The 27193-nt window shown below is 40.7% G+C and overlaps 1 protein-coding gene across 1 annotated transcript in view; it reads left to right on the forward strand.

Moving 5' to 3' along the window:
• Positions 1–27193, forward strand: part of LOC131679918 (uncharacterized) — a 385760-nt gene that overhangs the window by 319452 nt on the left and 39115 nt on the right. The window contains exons 24-37 of the mRNA XM_058960665.1: positions 4–3336; positions 3439–4143; positions 4370–4693; positions 4792–5109; positions 5177–5488; positions 5544–5861; positions 5923–6246; positions 6314–6628; positions 6699–7019; positions 15208–15537; positions 15605–15916; positions 16008–16331; positions 16407–17363; positions 17430–18392. Of these exons, the coding sequence (XP_058816648.1) occupies positions 4–3336; positions 3439–4143; positions 4370–4693; positions 4792–5109; positions 5177–5488; positions 5544–5861; positions 5923–6246; positions 6314–6628; positions 6699–7019; positions 15208–15537; positions 15605–15916; positions 16008–16331; positions 16407–17363; positions 17430–18392 (9156 nt within the window). The remainder of the gene's footprint in view (positions 1–3; positions 3337–3438; positions 4144–4369; positions 4694–4791; positions 5110–5176; positions 5489–5543; positions 5862–5922; positions 6247–6313; positions 6629–6698; positions 7020–15207; positions 15538–15604; positions 15917–16007; positions 16332–16406; positions 17364–17429; positions 18393–27193) is intronic.

Below are 27193 nucleotides of genomic sequence, written 5' to 3' on the forward strand. Positions count from 1 at the left end.
AAGTTCCCGAGGGAGATGACTGCACACCGAACCCATGTGGACCAAATAGCGGTTGTCGAAAGATCAACGATCAAGCTGCCTGCTTTTGTTTACCAGAATTCGAAGGAAGCCCACCGGAAGTACCATGTAAATTACCTCAAAATCCATGCGATCCATCACCGTGTGGACCGAACACGCAGTGTGCTATTCTTAGCAATGGATATGCAAAATGCACCTGTCTTAGCGGATACATCGAAAGTCCTAACACTATTCGCGGTTGCATTGAACCGAAAAATCCATGTGATCCAAATCCTTGCGGTTTTGGAGCCATATGCGACTCATCGCGAAATCCAGTTTGCTACTGTTCGGAAGGAATGGTCGGAAATCCATTCCGAAGCTGCGTTGAGCCTTTGGTTACCCCAGAACTATGCAAACCCGGTCCATGTGGAAGAAATGCCGATTGTTATATCGCTGAAGGCAGGGAGCAATGTTACTGCCGTTCAGGATACGTTGGTGACGCATATGTTGGTTGCGTTGAGCAGCCTCGTTCTATTTGTGAGCCGAATCCATGCGGACCGGGTGCGGAGTGTTTAGTGCTTCCCGATGGGACACCGGCTTGTAGATGTCCACCAGGACATAGCGGAGATCCAACTACCGCAGAAGGATGCCGTGGCTTTGAGTGTCGTGTGGATGACGAATGTGCTGCCGACAAAGCATGCATCGGGTTTCAGTGTTTAGACCCCTGTCCGGGTGCATGTGGAAGTGGAGCGTACTGCAAAGTAGAAAAACACCACCCCGTCTGTTTCTGTAGTGCCGGACTAACGGGTAATCCAGCGATTCGTTGTTATTCAATGGATGAACCAGTTCCTGAAAACCCCTGCAAAAATAATCCTTGTGGAGTTAATACTCAATGCACGGTACGGAACAGAAGACCAGTCTGCAAGTGCTTACCCAACTATAGGGGAGATCCCAAGAAAGGTTGTAGAGCAGAGTGTGAATTGAACTCCGACTGTCCCTCGGACAAGGCTTGCGTTAACCGTCGTTGTACTCCACCATGCAACGGAGCCGTGTGTGGTGTGAATGCAGAATGTCATGTTGAGTATCACACACCTATGTGTAAATGTCCTAATGGTTTCACAGGAGACTCCTTCGTGCACTGCGTGCCAATACCAGAAGACAGAAATATGACACGGCAACCCTGCGAATCCTCACCTTGTGGTCCTCAAGGAGTCTGTTCTGTATATGGTGATGGTGTGGCCCTCTGTGACCCATGTTCGGCACCTAATGCAATCCACAACCCACGCTGTAGACCGCAGTGCGTACTAAACACCGACTGTCCATTTAATCTCGCTTGTCTGCAAGGAAAGTGTCAAGATCCATGTCCTGGATCTTGTGGATACAACGCACAGTGTATAGTAGAACAACACCGTCCAGTATGTTCGTGTCTTCCGGGATTGTACGGTAACCCCTATGAACGCTGTATTCAACAAGACACACCTCTGGAAACATGCGATACAATCCGATGTGGTGCCAACACCGAATGTAAGAGGATGGGAGGTGTATTGGCATGTGTTTGTAGAAAGAATTATTACGGAGATCCACTAGTCGGATGCAGACCAGAATGTGTTATTAATACAGATTGTCCGGTAAGCAAAGCATGCTTGAATAACCGATGCCAAGATCCGTGTGTTGGGGTGTGTGGTGTACGTGCACTCTGCAAAGTTGTGAATCATCTGCCTGTATGTCACTGTCCACCAACACACACAGGAGACGCTCTAATAGCGTGCACCGAAAAAACATATCTACCTCCAGACGAAACGCCATGTGATCCGAATCCTTGTGGCCCTAACAGTAAATGTTTGTCAACTCCTGACAACTATGCTGTATGCTCATGTTTACCAGGCTTCCGAGGAATGCCACCAGCCTGCCAAGCTGAATGTACGATCAACGCTGAATGTCCGCAGAACAAGGCTTGCATCAATCTGAAATGTATTGATCCATGTCCAGGAACATGCGGTGTCGGAGCAAGATGTGAAGTATTGAATCATAATCCAATTTGCAGCTGTGGACCGAACCAGCAAGGTGATCCATTTGTTATTTGTGAGTCTAGACAGAATGAGCCTGAACCGGAACCAAAGAACCCTTGTGACCCATCGCCATGTGGTCAGAATGCAATTTGTCAGGTCAAACGGAACCGTCCAGTGTGTTCGTGTCAACCTAACTTTATTGGAAGTCCGCCATATTGCCGACCAGAATGTGTACTGAGTACTGAGTGTCCCCAGGACAAAGCTTGTATTAACGAGAAATGTCAAAATCCGTGTGCAAATGCGTGCGGAGTAAACGCTGATTGTCATGTGGTTTCTCACTCGGCATACTGCAACTGTCGTCCAGGGTATGAGGGAGATGCATTCATCGGTTGCTCTGAGGTTCCGAAAGTAACTCCACAGAAAGATGTTTGTTACCCAAGTCCGTGTGCTGATAATGCAGTGTGTAGTGAGGTAAATGGTGCAGCCAAATGTACCTGTATTGCTCCGTATCTGGGTGATCCGTACAATACTGGTTGCAGACCAGAATGCGTTCTTCATTCTGATTGCCCTAGTCATCTGGCATGTGTGAATCAACATTGCCGCGATCCTTGTCCAGGAAAATGTGGATCAAATGCCGAATGTACCGTTGCCAATCATATTCCAGTTTGTGAATGTCTCAGAGGGTTTATTGGAGATGCGTTCCGCGGATGTCGTAAAGATGTACCCATAGCACCTAAGGATCCATGTGCGCAATGCCCGTCCAATAGTGTATGCCGAATCGTGCAAGGACGCCCAACCTGCTCGTGTCCAGAAGGTTACCGTGGAGCACCTCCGGCGTGCAGACCGGAATGCTCAAGTAATGAAGAGTGTCGCCACGACCAGAGTTGCATAAATCTTAAGTGTAAAGATCCATGTCCCGGATTGTGTGGAACCAACGCACAGTGCCAGGTCATTAACCACAAACCCTTCTGTAGTTGTCTACGGGATTACTACGGTAATCCATTTGAACAGTGTATGCCGAAACCGAAAGAACCGGAAGATCCGTGTCGACCGAGTCCTTGCGGACCGAACTCCGAGTGCCGCGAATTAAATCAACGTGCGGTCTGCTCCTGCGTGCCAGGTATGCTAGGAACTCCTCCGAACTGCCGACCAGAGTGTGAAACTCATCAAGACTGCCCAGCGAACCGAGCGTGTTTCGGTCAGAAGTGTAAGGATCCTTGTGTTGGATCTTGCGGTTTTAATGCACAGTGTATTGCTCGTGACCATCGGCCAGAGTGCTACTGTATGGAAGGATATGAAGGTGATCCATATAATGGGTGCAACCCGATCGGTAAGTCTTTCAAGAAAATTTCTCATTATATATGTATAGGACCCTATTTGAAAAAAAAAAAGCAGCAAATTACGAATTTTCAAAATATCACAATTTTTGTAGTCCGAGATGAGATCATAAACCCTTGCAATCCGTCGCCATGTGGATCAAACGCTATTTGTAAAGAACGTAATGGTGCTGGTTCGTGTAGTTGCATGCAAAACTATTTCGGAGATCCTTATGTCAGCTGTAGACCAGAGTGCATTCAAAATTCCGACTGTCCGTACGATAAATCATGTTTCAACACAAAATGTGTCGATCCGTGTATTGGTACTTGCGGTTTGAACGCTGAGTGTCGTGTACATAATCACTCTCCTTTATGCACGTGTGTATCTGGATATGTGGGAAATCCTTCACAGGCCTGCCATCCCGTGGTTTTAGAAAGTAAGCTCTATCCTATTGTGTGTACCCTATGCGTGTTTCTAACTCTTCCTGTATTCCTCTATGTATTAGAACCTAAAGAAGAACCTATCAATCCTTGTGTGCCATCACCTTGCGGTCCATATAGCATTTGTCGGGTGGTTAATAACCACGCTGTTTGCACATGTCAAAGCAATTGCATCGGAGCACCACCGAACTGTAGACCGGAATGCATGCTCAATTCCGAATGCTCCAGGGACAAATCATGTGTTAACCAACGATGCATCGACCCATGTCCAGGAACATGTGGTATCAACGCACGATGCCGGACTGTTAACCACAATCCAATCTGTAGCTGTAATCCTGGATTCATTGGTGATGCGTTTGTGCGCTGTACTCCCGAGCCGAGTAAGACTTTGCGTCCGTCATTATGGCTTTCGTTGCTACCCACGCTACCGCTTTGTAGAACACTCCCAGTGACAGCACAATCATTTGGATTATTTTTACCATGTTACAAAAATTTACATTGTATACACCAGGTAGTGTTCTACGAAATCTGCTTTCGCTTAGGCTTTTGCATGTTAACTGTATGTTGTATATGTATATCTATGTATCGCCTGTACATGTATTTTAGAACAACCTATCCTGCAAGAGGAACCCAGAAATCCTTGTCAACCATCTCCCTGTGGTTCAAACGCAATATGTCGAGTTCAGTCTAATCGCGCTGTCTGTTCATGTGTGGCCAATTACATCGGACGACCACCGAACTGTCGACCGGAGTGTGTTGTAAACTCTGAATGTCCGATGAGTTTGGCTTGCGTGAACGAAAAATGTACCGATCCCTGTCGTGGGTCATGCGGACCAAATGCCGAATGTAGAGTTGTATCACACAGACCCATGTGCACCTGTTATCCCGATTACACGGGTGATCCCTTCTCCGGTTGCAATAGAATACAAAGTAAGCTGCTGCCTTGCCATTCCGAATCTGCACTGTCATCCTTTCGAACTCCTATCACTTTCTGTTTCCTAAAACCACTTTTTCCAATTCAATTTTAGTTTATCACGAACAACCCATGCCTTGCACGCCTAGTCCATGTGGTGTAAATGCCATTTGTAGAGAACAAAATGGAGCTGGATCTTGTTCTTGCCTTCCGGAATATTTTGGTGATCCTTACGTGGGTTGCCGGCCAGAATGTGTCATGAATAGTGATTGTCAGAGGACGCGAGCTTGCATCAATAGTAAATGTGTAGATCCATGCCCTGGTACTTGCGGTTCCAATGCGGAGTGTCACGTAGTTAATCATTCACCCACGTGCACTTGCATTGCTGGTTTCATTGGGAATCCATTTACTTCATGTACGCCAAAACCCCAAAGTAAGATTCCTCCGCTTCTTGCTTGTCATGCATTTTTGTTCAAACGTTATTTCTTCTCATTGTTCAGTTCAAGAGGAACCTATCAACCCATGCCAACCATCTCCGTGTGGTCCAAACAGCCACTGTCGGGTTATCAACAATCATGCCGTTTGCTCTTGTAGTCCGAATTTCATCGGAACTCCACCAAGCTGCCGACCGGAATGTGTCGTTAGTTCCGAATGTCCCCTGGACAAGGCTTGCTTAAGACAGAAATGTAAAGACCCTTGTCCAGGCACATGCGGAATTAACGCACGATGCCAAGTGGTCAACCACAACCCAATCTGCAGTTGCAATAACAAATTCACGGGTGATCCTTTCGTACGATGTGTCCCTGAAGAACGTAAGCTATTCATAGTACAATATCGAGAACCTCGGAATCATATTCCTACTTTTAGAACCAAGACCGATCGTTAGCGATGTCCCTTGTGAACCATCGCCTTGTGGACCCAACTCTCAATGTAGGGCTATTGGCAACACTGCTGTCTGCTCCTGCCTTCCGAACTATATTGGGCGAGCTCCCAACTGCCGTCCAGAATGTACTTCAAACTCTGAATGCTCTGCCATGCTTGCCTGTATCAACGAAAAGTGCAAAGATCCATGCCCAGGATCTTGTGGCTCGTATGCCACATGCGTCGTGCAAAATCACCAACCTAGTTGCAAATGTTACGATGGTTACACCGGAGACCCGTATTCAGCTTGCATGCAACCGCCAAGTAATGCCACAATCGTCTGTTGTCTGAAACGCACCATTGATCCCAATCTCAATTGTTTTAGTTTACCGAGAGCCCGAAAACATCGATCCGTGCAATCCTTCGCCATGCGGAGTGAATGCGGAATGCAACATGCGAAACAATGCCGGTTCTTGCACTTGTTTGCCAGACTATTTCGGTGATCCCTATCACGAATGTAGGCCGGAGTGTGTTCTGAACACCGATTGCCCCAAAACACGTTCTTGTTTGAACAACAAGTGCAAGGATCCGTGCCCTGGAATGTGTGGTCTAAACGCGGAATGTTTCGTATCCAATCATGCCCCGACGTGTTCGTGTATTACCGGATTCACGGGCAATCCTTCGGTTGTATGTCACGAAATTCCCAAATGTAGGTTTCCAATCTTATCCTCAGCCTCACTATGTTCACTCATGTTTAATTCAATACAAAATTATAGTGGCGGATCCGATGCCAGTAAATCCATGTAGACCATCACCCTGCGGACCGTACAGTGAATGTCGCGAAGTTAATCAACATGCGGTATGTTCGTGCCAGAAAAATTACATCGGTACTCCTCCGGCATGTCGTCCTGAATGTACCGTAAGCTCCGAGTGTGCTCAAGATAAGGCTTGCTTGAATCAAAAATGCGTCGATCCATGTCCTGGAACCTGTGGACTAAATGCACGATGCAATGTCATCAATCACAACCCAATCTGTAGTTGCCCCGTTGACTTTACCGGTGATCCGTTCGTTCGCTGTCTGCCAGAAGAAAGTAAGCGCCCTCTGATCCTCCGAACCTCTCCTACACTATCTATAAACTATTCTATCTATCCTTCCTGCAGAGCCCCCGGAACCTAGAGAACCAGAAAATCCATGCCTCAACAATCCGTGTGGTCCAAACTCACAGTGTCGCGCTGTCGGGTTCGTACCCGCCTGTTCGTGTCTGCCAAACTACGTCGGACGGGCTCCGAACTGTCGTCCGGAATGTACAATTAATTCGGAATGCCCGGGAAATCTTGCCTGTATCAACGAGAAATGTCGCGATCCGTGTCCGGGATCTTGTGGCCCTAATGCCGTCTGTAACGTGATCAACCATTCCCCCGTGTGCTCCTGTTCATCCGGCTACACCGGTGATCCCTTCTCTGGGTGTATGGATATTCCTAGTAAGGCTTTTTCGTGTATTTTACGCGGAGGTATAGTGAAACGATCGCGGGGCGCATCCATGTGGGATTTAGACCTATTTTTTTATTTCTGTAGCTGCTGAAGAATTCGAATCATAAAAATTGGGACCGACTACCTTCGATTCCGATGAAACTATACACGTTTGACCGGCATGGAAGACTAAACATTTTCCATTAGGTTTTACACCAACCGACATAACCCCGCAAAATAACCTGGATGAACTTCGTTTGACAATTCTGGTTGGTTTGTTAACATGGGAGTTTCGTGAGTTCGAATGTAACATCTTAGCACCCGTTGCACTCGCACTCACGCAACTGACAAAGTAAACCAAACCACCGAGAATTGTCAAACAAGAACTTCTTTCATCATGAGTTCATTCGATTCGTCATCTTGTATCCAATATGATCATTTTGACTAAAGAGTTATTTATTAAAACGGTGTATAAGTATTTGCATGCAGCATATTCCAAAAAAAATCGATTGCCGTATTTTATACAGCAAAACTATCTGAGAAAGAGTTACAAGGAATGAAAACGTTCGAAAACACGAAAAAATATACACTGAAAAAATGAACCTATGTTAAAAATTAAATTACCTAAAAAACTTTTTTTAAATTTTTATCATTCGTTAATAAATACCTAAAGAGAAAGGAAACATTTCAAATGTAATTTGATAATAGAGAAACTATTAGTAGAAAGTTTTTCTAATGAAAACTTCAAACATGGTTTTAAATACAATTTGTATGGACAGACAAAACTATAATTATATTATACAATATGATTTTAAATGTCATTTCAACCTGTAATGCATTCAACAAAATCTTCCAAAGTGTGATAGTTTTCCAGATATTCCAAATTTTGTTTCAACTAAACCAGTTTATGAAATTTGCGTTCCAACACTGCCAAACCACTATTTAGGACAAGACCAAGCTAGCGCCGGAGACTCTCTGTATATCCTATCTTCTTACAAATCAGTCACCCTAAATAAGTCCATGTTGTTGAAAAATTTGTGATTTTTACTAATTTTGGAAACCATTTTATTTAAAGTTGAACGATCACCGCTATTCAAATCTAATGATATTCACCCTAATCGTCTTAATAATCGGCTTATCACCCTGTTTCTATATGCCTAATTTTATCCAAATGTCGTCGCTACTAGCACGGTACTGGAAAAACTAAAGAAAGCAGTCATTCTACCGAGACGACCACTTCCTATCAATTGTTTTCTCTCTCGGTGTTAATTTGCAGGCACAATTACAATTCATTCTGTTCACGATTTGCTTCTCGATGCATGAAATTAGCGGGAACTAATCACGAACAAGCTTCGGTTTTTACTTTGTTTGTGCTACTTTTCAACCATCGGAAATATAAATAATGGCCTCCGCTAGAAACGCGGAACGACACAAACTAATTGAATCGCAATCCACCACCCGTGCATCGTACAGTACTGCTGTACGTTTTTAGGCAAACTCGAACGATTTATTAATTATGTCTAATTCATTTAATTTGGGTCAATGACACCTTTGGAGGAATTTGTGGATATTACAAACCCTTTCATATTGTGTTGTAATTAGAATGATTAATTTTCATTAAAAGTGAGATATATTTACTTATTTTTTTGGTTGTCCATGCAACAAGATTGTCTTCGGCAAAGTTTTAATGCAAGCTTTTGCCAACAACTTTGCTGAAGGCATAAAGTTGGTTGTCTACTTTGAAACGTCTGAGTTTACTTCACTAGTGTTTTTGGAATACTCGTATTAATAGCAAGATCTGTCCTTTGCTGCGATGATTTTAGTGATTAATCCTCCTAAAACTGGCAATTTTCAATCATTTTTTTTAGTAAATGAAATGAAATGGCGTCTTTGGTAAAGTTATTGGGATTGCTTGCGAATATATTTGCTGAACACACAAAGTACCTTCTTTAATTGCTGTGATAGCTTGTTATATTTTAATGATTCCCAAAATATTCAAATAAATATCGTTTCAATCATCGTTCCTACGAGTTTCATATATTCTATCAAGTTAGTTCAATCATCAAAATACACAATACAATAGAGTTTTTTCGAAGATATTTCACATTTTAAAAAAAAATAGTTTTTTTTTAAATTCATCTATAACCCTACTGGAGACAACCTATTGAGTTTTACAGTGTTGACGTAGCACTTCTAATTGCAACTAGAGATTTGCCCGTTCAAAACTCATCAGTTTTGAAACTTTCACGCTTCTAAGTTGCAAGAAACTGACGAACGATCTCTTCTGGAAAGATGCGTATCTTGACAAGATCAGCAACTTTCTGGAACATACAGAACCTTTACCTACGATATTTTTGAAGTCAGGTCGAAAAAAGTTTCTAGGGGTCATTCACAAACAACAGTCTATAATCTCGAGTGTACTATAAATAGAAATGTTGGTCTTCAGTAAAGATGTTTTCAAAAACAAGTTCTTCATCATTTCTGAAGACTTTAACTTGTGTTTATACTTTAAAAAAAATGTGGCAAATATCTCACTTCAAAGGGGATTAATCATTTCGATAAATTATATCATCAAAATTAAGATATTGGATTGTCATAAACATCCAAGAAGATATCATTGCTGTACGCCGTACCGTTTTCACGTGGATAATTTTTCACACGTTTTTGTCGAAAAAACCACTATGAAGTGATAAAAAAGTGACTCTCACCAGGCCTGAGTCAATTTACAGGCCCACCAGGAGTATCTGCTCCCAATTTGAAACAAATCGGACAAGTCGAGCTACCGGACCAACGTTTATAAAGCTTGTATGGAATTTTTCGACAACTTACAGGGAGAAATCCCACTAGCTGGCAATTTTACCGCTAGGTGGCACTGGATACCTTATGTTTTACGAAATAATGGTTGGGTTTAGCTGAATAATATGTTTGGAAGAATTTTAGTACATGATGAGTCATGTAAAATGAAAAATTCAAGTCATAGAGCTCCAGTGTCTTCGACAAAGTTTTCTAAAATTTGATTTCCTTCAAATTTCCAAAAACCTGCGAAACCCCATCTCTTCTCATTAAAAAGTTAATTTTCAAGATTTAATGAATTTATAACAACATTTAAAACAATAGGAAAGTTATATAAAGTGCAAAATTTTATCGAGAGAATATCTTTTATATTGTCTACTAAGAAAATAATTTAAACATATTACCAAATTATTCACCCTAAAAAATCTTGAAGTTGTCTGAAGTGGTTTCAGTTTTAAATAAATACTGCAAAAGTTATATGAATAAAACTTTTTTCTAAGATGCACCCTCAACCTCAATTTTAAATTTCTTGTTAAATGAAAAGTATGACAGATAGAGCTTACACGTCTTCAGCAAACTTTTCTAAAATTAATCGTTCTGCAACTTCACTGAAAGTAGAATAAATAAACCGTTAATCTTTCTATCTTGGTAAAGTTAACCCTAACTGTTGCTTTGACAAAAACAAGGGACTGGTTTAGTTTTCGTTAAAAAAAAATAAAAGTTCTGCTAAATTTGCATTGTGGACCAATGTGCATTGTTGCTACATACACAGATTGAACGAACCCTGTAAATTTCCATTGAATCAGATGTAATAAAAAGCATCCATCAAATATGACGGAATGTTCTGAACGATATGAAAACTACATTACCAAACCGTTATTACAAAAACATGGTAACCGATTACAAAAACATGAATACCGGAATTTGAAGCAATAACCGGAAACAATTTACTTACTGTGCACGGCTCTTTGCTAACTGGGTCATTCCGACATACAGTTGCTTGGTCGAAAATTGGCATACATAAACTTCTCCTGAGTGCTATCTTTTACAAGTTCATCTATTTGCGACCCTTAATTTTACAAAAAAATATAAAAAAATTAAACACCTTTTATACTGACCAAATAAAAATACCATAGCTTTTCCGCCTGAGTGCATTAAACGAAGCAAGCGGGTGTTAAAACAGTCACTAGGATACGAGTACAAGACACAGATATTCACTTCCAAGATGATTTACGAAGCTCGGAATGTACTCGACTCCGGTGCTTTTCAAAGGTGAAACCGATTAGCCCGGTGTGTGCCGTAGTATGAAAGCACTTAACCCTCTTAAGACAGATGTCTTCTGCTTAATTCCACTATAAAAAGCACTGCTGTCGAAAATGGAGCACATACCCCAGTACTAGGTACGGATGTTTTGTTCATCGTACTGCGTGCTTCCCATCAATCAGTGACATGGAAGTGGCGTTTTCGTTACTTTTGTTCGCGTTCTTTAAAATAGCGCGCATTGCAGTCCTGTTTTGGAAAATGCCTGACCCAAGCAGAGGTTTTTTAATTAGTCGAGGATAACGTCATTCATAGAAGCGTGAACATGTTCACGTTCACGGCACAATTGAACTCCAATTCAGTATGAGTAAACGCGTAGAATTATTCGGCAAACCAATTGGATCATCCTTTATTACACTGAACTATCAATTGAATTCATCAATGCCTGTTATTGGCTGCCCGCAAAACTATCTCAATTTGTGCTGATTGTACCGACTTGCATTAAAACGGATCAAACATACCACCCGATATTGGATCTACATTGATCCGTTAAATTAATTCGATCAAGAATAGTCCTACATTTGTGCAACATCGATCTGACGTTCGTCCAGTATTGGTCCTACATTGATTCGACATTCGCAAAACTTTGATCCAGCTTTGATCCCATATTGGTCCAACACAGATCCAACAATCATTCACCATTGGTCCAAGAATGAACTGGGAATGGTTTAAAATAGCCCTAAACGGAGTTCCAAAATATTATCGTCCTCGGGTGAGCTTGAAAGAGGATCCAATTTCAATGCATACCCCTACTGCGTTCTATCAAATTCCCGACTACATACGGGGAACGTGCCATTTAAGCCAATATATTCTGATACTGCGTTCTAGGCCATGTTTCGGTTGTTCGCTTCGTCAATCACTCGTTCAGTACAGAGCAGTTATTCAATTATTTTCGGTTCTAATTCCAAATTCCCACATAAAAATGATCAAAAATCCACCAGACATAGATTGTGCATTTCATTTATGCTCGAAAATGTAAATATAACAAGTGAATGTTTTCCATAATGAATGAATTCTTATTTTCTCTGAACCGGAAACATTCGTTTCTGTGTGAAACTTAAGTCAGCTTGGAAATTAATAAATGAGGAAAGCGTTGAAACTGAATGCTGTTGTATACCCTTTGGTCTTATATGGGGCCGACGCTGGTCAAACATTGTCCCGGCGTTAGACATTAGTCCAACGTTGGTCCAACATTGATCCGGTGCCGATCCATTTCTGGTCGAGTGTTGGTTTAACAGTGGTCACGAGTTTCGGGCATAAATATTTATTTTGCATCAAAATCCCAACCCACAGTGGTCCAGAATGTAAATTTAGCAGGAATTTTAACTTTTTGCTAAAAGTAAAGGACTTAGCCTTATTGCTTAGTGCTTTGAAAGTTGAATTTTTGATGCACTTCGCTATCACACTTTTTTCACGGTTGCCAAATGGAATGATATGAAATCGACAAAAAATTAACTTTTTCCATCAAATTTATTGTAAAAACGGATACTGGCAGCCATGCTAACCTTCCAGCTACTAAAAGTAAGAAGAAGTTTGTTTTTGACACTTTTCTATGTCAATAATTTGTCAGGTCGAAGGAGTTGCACTTTTTATCACACTTTTGATTCATCACACTTTCATACTGTGCAGTTCGATTTGGTGGGAAATGTGCAATACAATATGTTTGCCAACGTTGTTGTACTTTGCAAGGTCCTTATTTTTGTTTAAATAGATGTTAAGGTGGTTCTAATTTTAGCAATATTTAAAATTGAGCTTTTAAACGGTTCAAGATAGAGCTTTACTGTCTTCGATGAAGTTGCAGAGCAACACATTTTAGACTAATTTACTGAAGACATGGAAGCTCTAGCTTTTATACTTTTCATTGCATGAGAAATCCAAATGTAAGCTTTAGGGTGCTTCTTAAAAAACTTTATTTCGATAACTTTTGTAGTTTTTTTTTACACTAAAGTACTCTTTAGACATCTTGAAAATTATTTTAAGGCGCATAATTTGTTTTAAATCACCAACTACTAAACTTTTTTCGTTTCAAAGTTATGTGAACTTTTTAATAAAAAATATAACTTGACATTGCTGCCATATGAAATAGCATGCTTTGTAGTATAGATCACCAAAAAATGGCAAAAAAATATTTTTTTATATCTCGCAATATTAACTCAAAAAATATTTTACTTTTATTAAAAGGTATACATAACTTTCTAACGAGAGAAGCTAGAGGTTCGGTATATTATGACAAATTGTTCTTCTTCGAAATATATGAAAACATTTCTAGTGATCTTAATGAAATATGAAAACTGCAAAAGTTATATAAAGAAAACCATTTTTTTAAGAAGCATCTTATTTTTTTGTTGGTAAATTTCTCGTAAAACGAAAAGTACACGACATAGACTTTCAGTGTCTTCGACAAAGTTTTTTAAAATTTTATTTTCTTCAATTTTCTGGAAGACAGCAAAACTCTATCTCGAACCATTAAAAAGTTAATTTTCTGATTTTAAATTCAGAACCACCCTACCCACTATCAAAATAATAGGAAAGAATCGTATAGTGCAATATTTTATCATGAAAACGAAGCTATATTCTTCATATTATCCACCGTGAAAGTAATTTAAACATATTACAAGGGATTAATTGAAAAATCAAGTTTTTAATATAACTTTTTCAGTTTTCATTTTTTTTTTCAACCAATCCTTCTGATGTTTTTCAGAGTATTTGTAGACGAACAAAACTCTAGCTTCTATTATTCAAAAGATAATAAATTATATACCAAAAACGGATTTCTTTAAATCAATTTAATGGAATTTTTAAAAATGTTGTGTTCGCCATTTTGGCTCAATTAGAACTGTAATCACGACCTCATTTTTCATTGAAAAAGAATTATCTTTTGTTTACCCCAATGAGTTATATTGTTATTCCAAAAAACCCCTTTTTTGACGAAAAAGTGCTCATAACTTTTCCACGAAAATAGTTAAATATGTGGTGCCATGAAACAAATTACTTCGGTTTTAAATAAATACCGCTAAAGTTAATAAAACAGTTTTCCTAAGAAACACTAAGAAACACCCTAACCTTCGATTTTAAATTTGTTGTAAAATGAAAAGTTTGACAGCTAGAGCTAGAACAAACTATTACCAAATTTGTCCTTCTCAGTGGTGCAAATTTTCATTTCCAAATGCCAACTTTCAGCTCAATCAAACCCAACCATGATTCAAATTCAAAGCCTCCCTTAATCATTCACTTTCAAGTTGGCGGGATTTTCATAACCAACTCGTACGTCATCATTTCAAATTGTTGCTTTTTCATTCACCAACCGAAGTTGTCATCTGCTCTGTAGAGGCCAGTTCAGGTTAAATGTTGACATATTTTGCGTTTTCAAGCTTACATGAACAGTAAGAAGTATGATCAGAGTAGTTTTGCTTGAAAAACCTCGTCAACATCCCAGTACAGATATATTCATAGTGTCAATCAAATCGAAAATGAATGGAAAATGATTGAGCAGCTTGGCTGTTTGAATGAATGATGCAAACGAAAAACGACGAATTGAACATAGTAGGGCATGATTTGAGATTTGTTCTTCGTTCAAGTTTAAAACAACCTGGTGAAAATTTGCAGCCCTGGTCTTTCTACAACTTCGCTGAAGTCGTTTGGTCCTAGCTGGAATCATTATTTTTAATCAATTTTTATCAAATGTATCTTGTTGAACGCTGGAGATTCCCAGGAAAAAAAGAAGTAGATTCGTTATCGGTAAAATTCAGAAGCGTCAGGTTTATTGACATTAAGTCTCCGCACTATATTTTTTTTATAAAATGCCCCAATATCCCAACTTCCTGTATTTTTCCTGAAATCAAACTTCTACTATGGGATGGATCCAGTGAGATGCGTTTATAATAGCAATCTCCAATCAGACTCAACGTTCCCGATGGATGCTTCCCGTTTGTTTCTAAATAGTATTCACTATACCTCCATAGTATGTAGTTGTATATTATAATTGCATGGATACTGTAGCTTGTGTACAAAATAATTTCTACCTAGCATGTTTGTGTGTATGTACGTGTGTATCTATGTATTATCTATCCTTTCGCTCTATTATAGCTCCACCAATACGAGACGAACCGAGGGATCCTTGCAATCCTTCGCCGTGTGGATCGAATGCGGTGTGTAAAGAACGTAATGGTGCTGGTTCTTGTACATGTTTACCGGAATACTTTGGCGATCCGTACAGTGGATGCCGTCCGGAATGTGTGACCAACAGCGACTGTCCACGTAACAAGGCTTGTGGTAATAATAAATGTAAAGATCCCTGTCCTGGTGTTTGTGGGCGCAATGCCGAGTGTTACGTGGTCAATCATTCACCCAGTTGCGTATGCATTTCCGGATATACCGGGGATCCACTGTCAGCTTGCCATGAACCGATCCCTCCGAGTAAGCTTCACTGTATTTATCTACCTATATAGCTATCACTCTAACCAATGTAAATACACCCTTGTAGAGCAAAACGATCCAATCAATCCGTGCTCACCGTCCCCCTGCGGACCAAATAGCTTGTGTCGTGAAATCAACGGGCATGCCGTTTGTTCTTGCCAAACTGGCTACATTGGAACTCCGCCAAGTTGTCGACCGGAGTGTGTCGTCAGTTCCGAATGTGCCATGGATAAGGCTTGCGTTCAGCAAAAATGTCAAGATCCCTGTCCAGGCACGTGTGGACAGAACGCACGCTGTCAGATCGTCAATCACAGCCCTATCTGTAGCTGTTCTCCCGGCTTCACTGGGGATCCTTTCCATCGGTGTCTACCAGAAGAGAGTAAGCATACATTTAAGACCGTACTGCCTACTGCGTGTGACTACATTTCCTATCTTTCTTTCTATCTATGGTGTATGTAAATCTATTCTAGAAACTCCTGTGGTATCTGAACCTATTGATCCATGTGTGCCATCCCCCTGCGGACGCAACTCGCAGTGTCGGGCCGTAGGCAATACGCCTGCCTGTTCTTGCCTACCAAATTACATCGGCCGGGCACCCAACTGCCGACCGGAGTGTATGATCAATGCAGAATGCCCTGCAAATCTGGCTTGTGTAAATGAAAAATGTAAAGATCCTTGCGTAGGCTCATGCGGTATCAACGCAATTTGCACTGTAATTAAACACAGCCCTGTTTGCGAATGCCAGACTGGATTCACTGGTGATCCGTTTTCAGTTTGTACAGAATTCACTGTCTGTAAGAATCTTTTGTCAACCTAGCACTCGTAGCACTGAAAACACTAATTCATCTTGCATAATTATTTCTCCACAGCACACGAACCAGAGCAGGTCAATCCTTGTAATCCGTCACCGTGTGGAGCCAACGCAGTCTGCAAAGAACGTAACGGTGCCGGATCCTGTACATGTCTTCCGGATTACTTCGGTGATCCTTACACCGGTTGCCGACCTGAATGCGTTCAAAATTCAGATTGCGACAAATTCCGAGCATGTGCCAACAACAAGTGTAAGGATCCCTGTCCTGGAGTTTGCGGTCTGAATGCGGAATGTCGAGTTCAGAACCATAGTCCTATCTGTCTATGTTTAGAGGGATACACTGGCAATCCTTCAAGAGGTTGTGTTGCGGAAATAGTAACTGAGAGACCTAAAGCGGAAGGATGCTATCCATCTCCGTGCGGTCCATACAGCCACTGCCGTGAAGTAAACGGACATCCAGTGTGCTCCTGTCAGTCGGGTTACATCGGATCGCCACCTTCTTGTAGGCCGGAATGTGTAGTCAGCTCGGAGTGTAACCAAGATCGAGCTTGTGTGAACCAAAAATGTACTGACCCTTGTCCAGGTACATGCGGAACAGAGGCACGATGCCAAGTTGTAAACCACAATCCCATATGTAGCTGTCCGCCAGGATTCACCGGAGATGCGTTCGTTCGGTGTGTGAAGAAAGAAATTCCAAAAGATACACCGGAACCTCTTGATCCATGTTTACCTTCACCATGTGGACCAAACGCTCAATGCAGAGTTGTTGGAACGCAGGCTGCCTGCACTTGTCAACCAAACTACATCGGCCGACCACCGAACTGTCGCCCGGAATGCACGATCGATGCCGAATGCCCCAGTGACCTGGTCTGTCAAAACGAACGGTGTATTGATCCATGTCCGGGAGCCTGTGGGCACAATGCAATCTGCCAAGCGATTAACCATCGAGCTGTCTGCGTTTGCAACGATGGTTTCGATGGTAATCCCTTGGTGCAGTGTGATCGAACCCTACCACGTAAGTTAATAAACTAAACTAAAACAAATGTTGTTAATGACTGTACGTTTAATTTTCTTTCGACAGCGGTAACCGAAAGACTGACACCATGTACGCCATCGCCGTGTGGACCTAATGCTGAATGTAGAGAGCGAAACAAAGCCGGAGCTTGTTACTGTTTGCAGGGATATGAAGGAAACCCGTACGATGTCTTCTCCGGCTGTCGACGAGAATGTGACGTAAATAGTGATTGTACCGAGAAGCTGGCTTGTGTGAATTACAAGTGCATTGATCCCTGCCCAGGAGTATGTGGAAATCAAGCACTGTGCGAAGTCGTCAACCACGTTCCGACGTGTGTCTGTCCAGAAGGAATGATAGGTGATCCATTCACTCGCTGTGAACTGCGACTGGAAGAAGAACCCCTTACGAAATCACCTCCAGTGTGTGATCAGAGTACATGTGGTCCTAACAGTATTTGTCGTATCCAAAATGGTGTCGCAGTTTGCAAGTGTCAACCGGAGATGATCGGAAGCCCACCAAACTGCCGGCCAGAATGTTCACAAAGTTCAGACTGCGATTCGCAGAAGGCGTGTGTTAACTATAAGTGTATCGATCCATGCCCAGGATCGTGTGGAGTAAACGCCAAATGTCAAGTTATCAACCACAACCCGATCTGTAGTTGCAGCGCCGGTTTCACAGGCGATCCGTTCTCACGATGCGACAAAGTAATTATCCCCGTCACGAAAGCACCGCCAACGCCCTGTATGCCATCACCTTGTGGACCGAACGCGGAATGCAAGGTAGTCGGTAGTAAAGAAGCATGTTCTTGCCTACCAAACTACATAGGATCGCCACCGAACTGTCGCCCCGAATGTGTTCTCAGCACCGAATGTGCACAAACCCAAGCCTGCATTCGTCAAAAGTGTACTGACCCATGCCCTGGATCGTGCGGTCTGAATGCCAAGTGTTCCGTAGTGAATCATACGCCCAGCTGTTCCTGCGAGCAAGGATACACCGGCGATCCGTTCACCGGCTGCCAACCGATAGAGGGTGAGTCAACTTTTATTTTTTTTATATTTATTGCTCCGATATGGAAATGCCACGGCGGCAGGGCAGGGAACGGTTTACGCTTACAACTACACCCGGAAAGGTTTTAACCAACGGGGCATGGAATTATCAAGTTTAATTTGGAGCAACTCACTTCCCTACCCGAAAGCTTCACGTGAAGCAAGTGCTGGTAAATAATAATTTGCAGACTATTGGAAATCAAAAGTAAAGGTGGTCTAAATTCTGATTCAATGAAAATTTTTGGTGCCCTATTCTGTCAGGATTAAAATAAACTAATAGCTAACGTATTTCTTTTGCTTTGACTGTACTCAAAACAGTATTAAAACTTTTCAATAATGCTATGCTACTTTCCTAAATAAATCAAAATCAATTTTACCTAATTTTAGCATAAAATCTAAAACAGTATAGAGACACCAAAAATTAGCAACAACTGAAAAGCACTTGTGGATCGAATATCTGCATCCGGCAACGATGACAAATGATGCCCAATTAAATTCCCATCCAACAAATGCCAAATGCTTTGCCGCTTGATATCAAGACACGGAAACATGCTTGGTGGTCATGATTGTTTATGTGATTCGATGCACTTCTGATTCGTCATAATTGTACACTGCGAGCAAATATTGCAAATATTACACATCAATGCGTTCCTGGATTTCATGGATTTAAGCGGTCGCTTAATTCGATTAAGATATTAAAGTCGGCTATAAACTTTCAGCGTAAAACATGGTCTGAAGTTCTTCGGAGTAATAATCGTTTAAAATAATTTAAATCGTTCATCAAAAAAGTCGCCAAGGATGAACCTCCAGTGTAAACACCGGATGAACGTATGTACACTAGACCGGCAACAATTTTGACTTTTTTCGGAACACTGTTAAATCAAACGGGAATTGGCTTTACATACCATATGTGAAGTTTGAGCTTTTTCTGAAAACTCTAGTTCACTCACAAGAGTTTTCAAGTTTGTATTGTAAAATATATGAAAAATAGGCAAAAAACAATAAATTCATTAAAAAATGCCAGTATCATCTTGTGTATCCCATAATCTGAAGATATATCGCTGAAGGTGTAAGGATCATCATTGCCGAAGACTGCAAATTGATCCGATTTTGCAGTAAAAAGATATTCTCATATAAAATTATGTGCTGCCTCTCTTTCTCGCACACGCTTAGAATAGGCCATTTCAAAAAAAATCGGTTGGTCTTCAAAGTTAAATAACTTTGTCGGAAAACCTCCGATCAATATGCAACCTTCAACAAAGCTGTTCGTTATAAAGTTAGCTATGTGGCGAAAATTGTTGAGGTATGCAAAGTTACTGTGGAATTTTTTAATTTAATTTTAAGTTTTTATTTCCAAGTTTCCATATATATTACTAGAGAAACTTCAAACCTCTTGTGGATGAACTACAGCTATCAGAAAAAGCTCATATTTTGCATATTATTTGTGCTTCCAATTACCATTTTAATTGGCAGTGTTCCGAAAAAAAGTCAACATTAAAAATCGGCTAAAAATAGTTTTTGTCTGCTGAAGGCTTTTTCAATCGACTCATATATCAATCAATTCTAGTCCGAATGCTACGCTTAAAGTTTCTAATCAACTTTTACATTCTAATAGAATTAACGAGTTTACGAAACATGGTCTGCACTTGCGACTTTAAGTTTCGACCGCTGATATATGGTGCGAGCAGCGTCACTCATAGCACTCATAAGGATTGGTATCATGTTCAATCGCATTTCATTATATTTGTGTATGTGTTTCATTTTATTGCACTGTCATTCGTCCCTAAATACTATATAAGAATGTGGTACAAAGGTAGAAAATTTTATCCCAGAAATAAACCATATTGAAATAGATGGTCAAATTAGGGGCCATCCATATACCACGTGGACAATGAAAGGTAGGGGGTACAAAACAGTCTACGTTTCTCCACGTTGACGTGGGTGGGGGTTTAGAAATTATCTACATGGACATTAACTTATATGCTTTCCTTAACCCTCAAAAAGGCAAGCGGGTCTCAGAGGCCCGGCACGTTACATTTTTTTAGTTACAAAAAAATGTGTATGCAGTGTAAGCTTGGGCATGGAAATTTTGATAAGTAGCTTTGAAATTTATAACAAAAATAAAGAATTGTGAAATTTTCATCTATGGAGTGATGCGCAGCTATGTTTGAATTTTTTACATGCACAAAAAGGCAAGCCGGGCCTGACATGCCCGGTGTGCATGCAATATTTACTAGGATTACCACGGGTTTTATACATTAATATTTATCTGAAAAAACATTTTGATGAGTTCATTTTCATATTAGCAGGAATTTTTTTCATGTTTTGATTGATTTTATCTTTTTACCTTTTCTTATAAGAAAAAAATCTTCAAAGTTTGAGCGAATTCTATACATTTCTTTTATAAGAAACTAGCTAATACCCATCGCGCGTTGCTGCGACTATCAACGAAATATGAGGAAAACACAATTTGTTCTAAAGCGCCATCTGGCGGGCAGATAATCTCCAACCAATAGCACACAAACACGCTCCAGAACAAATGCCTACTATGTATAAATTTTGACGGCAATCGGTTAAGCCGTTTGGAAGTCCATAAATCATATACATACAAACATTGATTATATGTATAGATGTAAAAATAGCATACGATAATGACGTGTGTCATATTTTTTTGGGTAAATACTTTTATTTCACCCACTGTGGTCTACTTGACAATTATTTGGATACAACATAACCTAACTCTGTCGTTATTGTCTATTTTTGTTGTCTATTCTTTGTGTTATAGTTGTCATAATTATTCAAATTGTAGGATCTAGAAGCAACAAAAAATTGAAAGGGCTATAAGACGATATGCCCATGTTTTCAATCGTCTCAAAGAATCTGAAATAATGGGAGAAATTCGAGCAAATTCAACAGCAGACGATTCCGAAACTGATTTGCAAAGCGAGGAAGAAGATGTGAACGATATTGCTTCCGACAATGAATCTGATGCAGACTCGGATGAAAAATCTGAATATGTACTCCGGTTATGCATCAGAAGAAATTAATAGCAACCCAGAAACATTTATTGGTCGTGTTCAAACGAAATGGAGCTCAGAACCAATCGACAGTCAACGTGATCTTCCGAGTACTCATCTTTTGAAAAAAATTGACCTTTTTACATCCATCGCCTTATACGCTGAAATCGGGATTTGCTGCGTGTTCGTACTCATCATCCTGTAATTCCGAAACCGGAAGTCGGATCAATTAGAAATTCAACAGCAGCCAATGAGAATGCTGTACCTTTCATTTGAAACCAAGTTTGTAAAAATCAGGAAAGAATTCGCTGAGAAATAGGTATGACATAATCTTAGAAACTTGGTAAGTTCCCCCGGGGCATCAAGAACCGCCATAGCTGGCCAATGTGGTCGAAGTGCCTTCGGTGGGTCATTATTGATCTAGACATGCAAAGCCAAGTAATGTTGCACATATTATAATATATATTGCATCATTTGGACATCATGGTGGTATCAGTTTCTTTGGAAATTTGCTGTGTGATTGTACTCTTCAACAAGTAACTCCAGAACCGAAAGTCGGATCAATAAAAAAAATCAATAGCGACCGATGGGAAAGCTGTACCTTTCATTTGAGACTAAATTTGTACAAATCGATCCAGCCACCTCTGAGAAAAATCGGTGAGATTGTTTGCCACACACGTACATCCATACATACATACACACATACACACACATACAGACATTTTACGATCTCGACGAACTGAGTCGAATGGTATAAGAGATTTGGCCCTGCTGGTCTCGGTTAAAAAGTCGAAATTTTGACCGATTGCATAACCTTTCTATACGAGAACGGCAAAAAGAAGCTTGAATTTAGACTGGCCTGAGAGGCCCGGCTTGCCCTTTAATGTTAGGATTTTAGCTTGCCTTTACAAGGGTTAATAAGATAGTAAAACAAATTTGACTCAGTAATATCATAAAAGAGTTCGATTTTATTCTTCAAATTTTTCCAAGAATGTGCAACACTTCAAGAGCTTATAACAGCCTACAATGTGAATGCATTTCTATATAACGATAACATCGTACGCAACTGACATCATAAAATAAGTAGAAGTCATTCCCGAACAAAATTTTGCTCCCATGCCATGAACACTCGAATCAATGTTATGTATCGTTGTAGCAATGGGTGTCCCACACCAAATCGCATCACGGAAAAATCACTACTGTTCACATAGAAAATTACCTAGTGAACCGATCCTCTTCAAACTTTCAACATATGGTTGCAGCTTCTTCTGTACGGAAACCGACTTTTTTGAGGTCTCCCTCAGATCTGACCTCCTTGGGATACTTCCGTTGTGCCTGCTTCAGAATTGCCCAGTATTTTTAGATGGGTCTTAGTTCTGGTGTGTTCAGGAGGGTTCATGTCCTTGGGTACGAAAGTGACCCCGTTGGCTTCTTACCACTCCAGAACAATATTTGAATAGTGGCACGAGGCTAGATCTGACCAGAAGATCGTTGCTTCAACAGAGAAAGCATACGCTTCTGTAGGCACTCCTTAAGGCAGATCTCCCCGAGCAAATACTCATGGGTTCAAACACCATATAGCCCCTTGAAAAAACCTTAAACATGGTCCGTGCCAATATTTACAACCATCAAGACACCATAAAATGGTCTCAATAACCCATAAATACACCAACATATGGTATTTTATATGGGATCTACTGGACCATGGTGATGGTGTTTTCATGGGTTGAACCCATTTCAAACACCCATGTCAAACCCCATGAGCATGGGTGTATTATGGGCTTTTCGTTTGCTCGGGTCCCCTTTACAGCCCAGGTAGTCACGAACGGTGCACTCCGTTTGCCACATGAGCAGATCGCTTGCCAAGTCATGTATTTAACGGCAAACTTTGAAAGCTTCTGCTTCCTCACTTCCTCTGGAACATCAAACTTGTGCTGGGCGGTGAAGAACAGTAGCCCCGGAAGTCCGCCTTGACGTAAGTCTCATCATACATGATAAGACAGCTAAGTTTCATCAGCATCTGTGTGTACAGTTTTCGAGCCCGTGACATTCCCACCGTATTTTGCCGTTCGCACGATTTGAAGCTTTCTACACTTTGTATGTATGCACACACCAAAAAAATCTGAAATTTATCGTTGACGTAATTGCAAACATGACACAATTCAACAAACCGTAATTTACGATATGACGGAACATTACCGTGTTCCGTTTAATTTTACATGAAACGCATACTTTACATGCGCAATAACATAAAATTACGCTTCCAACCATTCAGAAGAAACGCTGTATGTGGAGTAAAATTACATGATTTACGAAATTAAACGTCATGTAAAATTAAAATCAAACGTAAAACTAAGTCATTTTTGATGCTCGTATATGTCAGGGTCAGGAGACGTAAATTTACACTATTTTTTCTAAGTGTGCAGTCCCTTCCGGTCCTTGGCTCTCTGAACGAAAGACTTGGACAAATTCCACTTTTTGGCCACATCCCTGACAGAAGTATTGGGGTTCCGCTTAAACGCTTTCACTACATGCTTGTGATCCTGATCAGTAATATAAAGGGCGAACACGAAATTATTGCGACACCGAAAATGTCATGCCAATTTTCTTATAATGTTTAAAACCAAACCAAAATTTTAGGATAGTTTCATACATATATTTACTTCAAAAATCAAAAGAAAAGTTAATCGATGGAGCATTTATGTAAAATTGAACGCATTTTCGCTTGATGCCCTCCATCAAAGCCTTTACAGTGTCATCCAGTACCAGTTTCTCAGTTTTTTTCCATTTTCTTAACATGTCCTTCTCGTCTTTGACTGTCTTCTTGCTCTTCCGAAGTTCCCGCTTCATCATTGCCCAGTACTGCTCCACCGGGCGCAGCTCCGGACAGTTTGGCGGATTCATGTCCTTTGGAACAAAATGGACAGAATTGGCCTCATACCACTCCAGGACACTTTTAGAATAGTGGCATGATGCCAAATCTGGCCAAAATAGCGGAGCTTCGTCGTGCTGCTGCAAGAACGGCAAAAGGCGCTTCTCGAGGCACTCAGATTTGTAGATCTCGCCATTTACTGTGCCCTTTGTCACGAAATGCTCACTCCTCAGTCCGCAAGAGCAGATGGCCTGCCAAATGAGATATTTGGAGGCGAACTTCGACATTTTCTTCTTCTTAAATTTGTCGTCCACATAGAACTTGCTCTTGCCGATGAAAAACTCCAACCCGGAATTTGCTTAAAATCGGCTTTTATATACGTTTCGTCGTCCATCACACAGCAGCCATATTTTGTCAGCAGCTTCTCGTAGAGCTTCCGTGCCCGAGTTTTAGCCGTCGATTGTTGCCGCTCATCGCGGTTTGGGAAGTTCTGTACCTTGTATGTATGTAGTCCAGCTCTCTTCTTTGTATTCTGGACGTAGCTCTGCGACATGCAGATCTTTTTAGCCAAATCACGGCTTAAGATCCGCTTCACCTTTCCCTCCGTCTTTTTGTTCTCCGGTCCCGGTTTTCTTCCAGCTTCTTTTGCCGTGGTCCAACGTCAACCGCTCCTGGAACCGCTTCAACACTCTGGAGACGGTTGAATGGTGAATGTTCAACATTTTTCCCAACTGCCGGTGCGACAGGTCAGGAAATTCCAGGTGTTAGGAAAGAATTTGACTCGCGTTGGTTCACCTCCATTTTCGTTGAATCGAAAAACACGACTTCGAGTTTGACAGCATGTAAACAATACACATCAATGATTAAGTGTGCAAAATTTGGTTGATTTTTACCCAATGGTAAAAAAGTTATACCCTGTTGAATGTGTCGCAATAATTTCGTGTTCGCCCTTTAACATCCATTCTGACAGGATTTCTCCTCCCGTTCGATGCTCAGAGTTTGGTAGTACTGTTTATTCACACGACTCACCATTGACTGCCCAATCCTAGTTTTTTTTCCGGATGTCTCGTTGAGAAAGCCGAGGATATTCCAGGCTCTTCCTCAAAATCAATTCGCTGCGCCGCTTTTCGAGTGACGCCATTTTCTCCAATTTTCTAAAAACTGACAGCGATAAAAAATACAGTGTAACAAATGGACTCTAAACTAATAAGTTATTTTCTACGGCGTTTTTTCCGTGATTCAATTTGTTGTGGAACACCCTTTATCCCACTACTTTTGAATTTAAAACCATGTTGTTGGAATTATATAAACCAATTGAAGAAGTTGGTTTGTGTTCTTTCAATGAGTACAAATAGTGTCTTTCAGCCAAACACTTTTTGAAATTTAAGAAAACCTATAAAGATTTATGGACGATTCGCCTTCTGTTCTTTTGGTTACAATCAGTACCAAAGCAGTCCAACACATTAGGAATATTCGTATTTTACTTGACATTGGAAACCCTTTTTATAATATGATTTAACAAAGAACATTCGAAAAGTCCACGTGGACATTGGTGAAAAAGAGCAGTGTAACAGGAATCGCCCACGGTTGTACGCGGAGGTAAGAACAAAATGGAAATTTTTTGGTCCACGCGGTATATGACCGGCCCCTTAGAAATTTTGGCAACGTCCAATGGAAAAGAGATTATTTTAAAGGACATGTCCTTAATTTCGATGATTTGGGAAAGTGTCCTTAATTTTACTTCAAATATCCTTAGTTTTAGTCAATGGTATATTTGAAATCAATCAGATTAAGTTCGTCCAAGCGAATGAAACATTTTATTCGCCATTTTAGTTGATCACTTCCCTACAGTACATTTGATTTCTAATGTTCAGATTAATGATTCAAAAGCATTGATAAAGTTCATTGATTGAAGTAATGTTTCAAACTAAAGCTTGTTTCTTATCTTGTTGAGTGTTGGCTGAAAAAAATGATTTTGTCCTCTAATTCAAAGCATAAAATTTTGAACAGCTCTCATTTTCTAGCACAGGGTTCTATTCCTCAGGGTAGTCATCTCGGGCCATTCATATTTTTGCTCTATTTAGACGACTTAAACTATTTGCTGAAGTACATGAAACTTTCGTTAGCTAACGATTTCAAACTATTTCACCTTATCAGGAATGCTAAAGACGCAGAATTCTTGCAGTCCCAGTTGGATGTTTTCGCCAATTGGTTCTATGCCAATAGGATGATGTTAAATGCTCCCAAGTATTCGGTTCGAAAGTTCATTTCAACTACAATATTTCACATATCGTTCTCAAACGGGACTCGTCTGTTCAAGATTTGGGAGTCTACCTAGATCCCGAACTAAACTTTAAACACCACCTTGAGTACACTATTTCGAAGACCTTCAAGCTGCTAGGATTCATTTTTAAATTCACTAAGAACTACATACGATTTACATTGTTTAAAAGTACAATATCGTGCTTTGGTCCATTTTACACTCGAAGACGGCCATGTAGTCTGAGCAACTTATAATCAAAATGATATTCGACGCATTGAAACTAGTCAGAGCAAATTTGGTCGTTTCGCACCTCATCGACTTCCATGGAGGGGCCCACTGAACCTACCAAGCTACATAGATCGCTGTAAAAACTTACTTGACCTCGATCTCCTGTCTGTACGCTGAGATGTTTCGGAACCAGTTTTCATTTCCCATTTATTGCGATCTCGAATCGACATCGACATTCGCTACCGTAGAACAAATTAAGGCTATAACAGACCTTTCATCTAGTATGTGTCGTCTTTCCAAATATCCATACAAATTTCAATGCTGATGAGCAAAATTTGTTAGCCTCGGTCAAGATTCAGGATGTCCTTATTTTGCTTTTAGCCCATCTGGTAACCCTACGACTT

The sequence above is a fragment of the Topomyia yanbarensis genome, chromosome 2 (genome assembly GCF_030247195.1).
Source record: "Topomyia yanbarensis strain Yona2022 chromosome 2, ASM3024719v1, whole genome shotgun sequence".
NCBI lineage: Eukaryota > Metazoa > Arthropoda > Insecta > Diptera > Culicidae > Topomyia > Topomyia yanbarensis.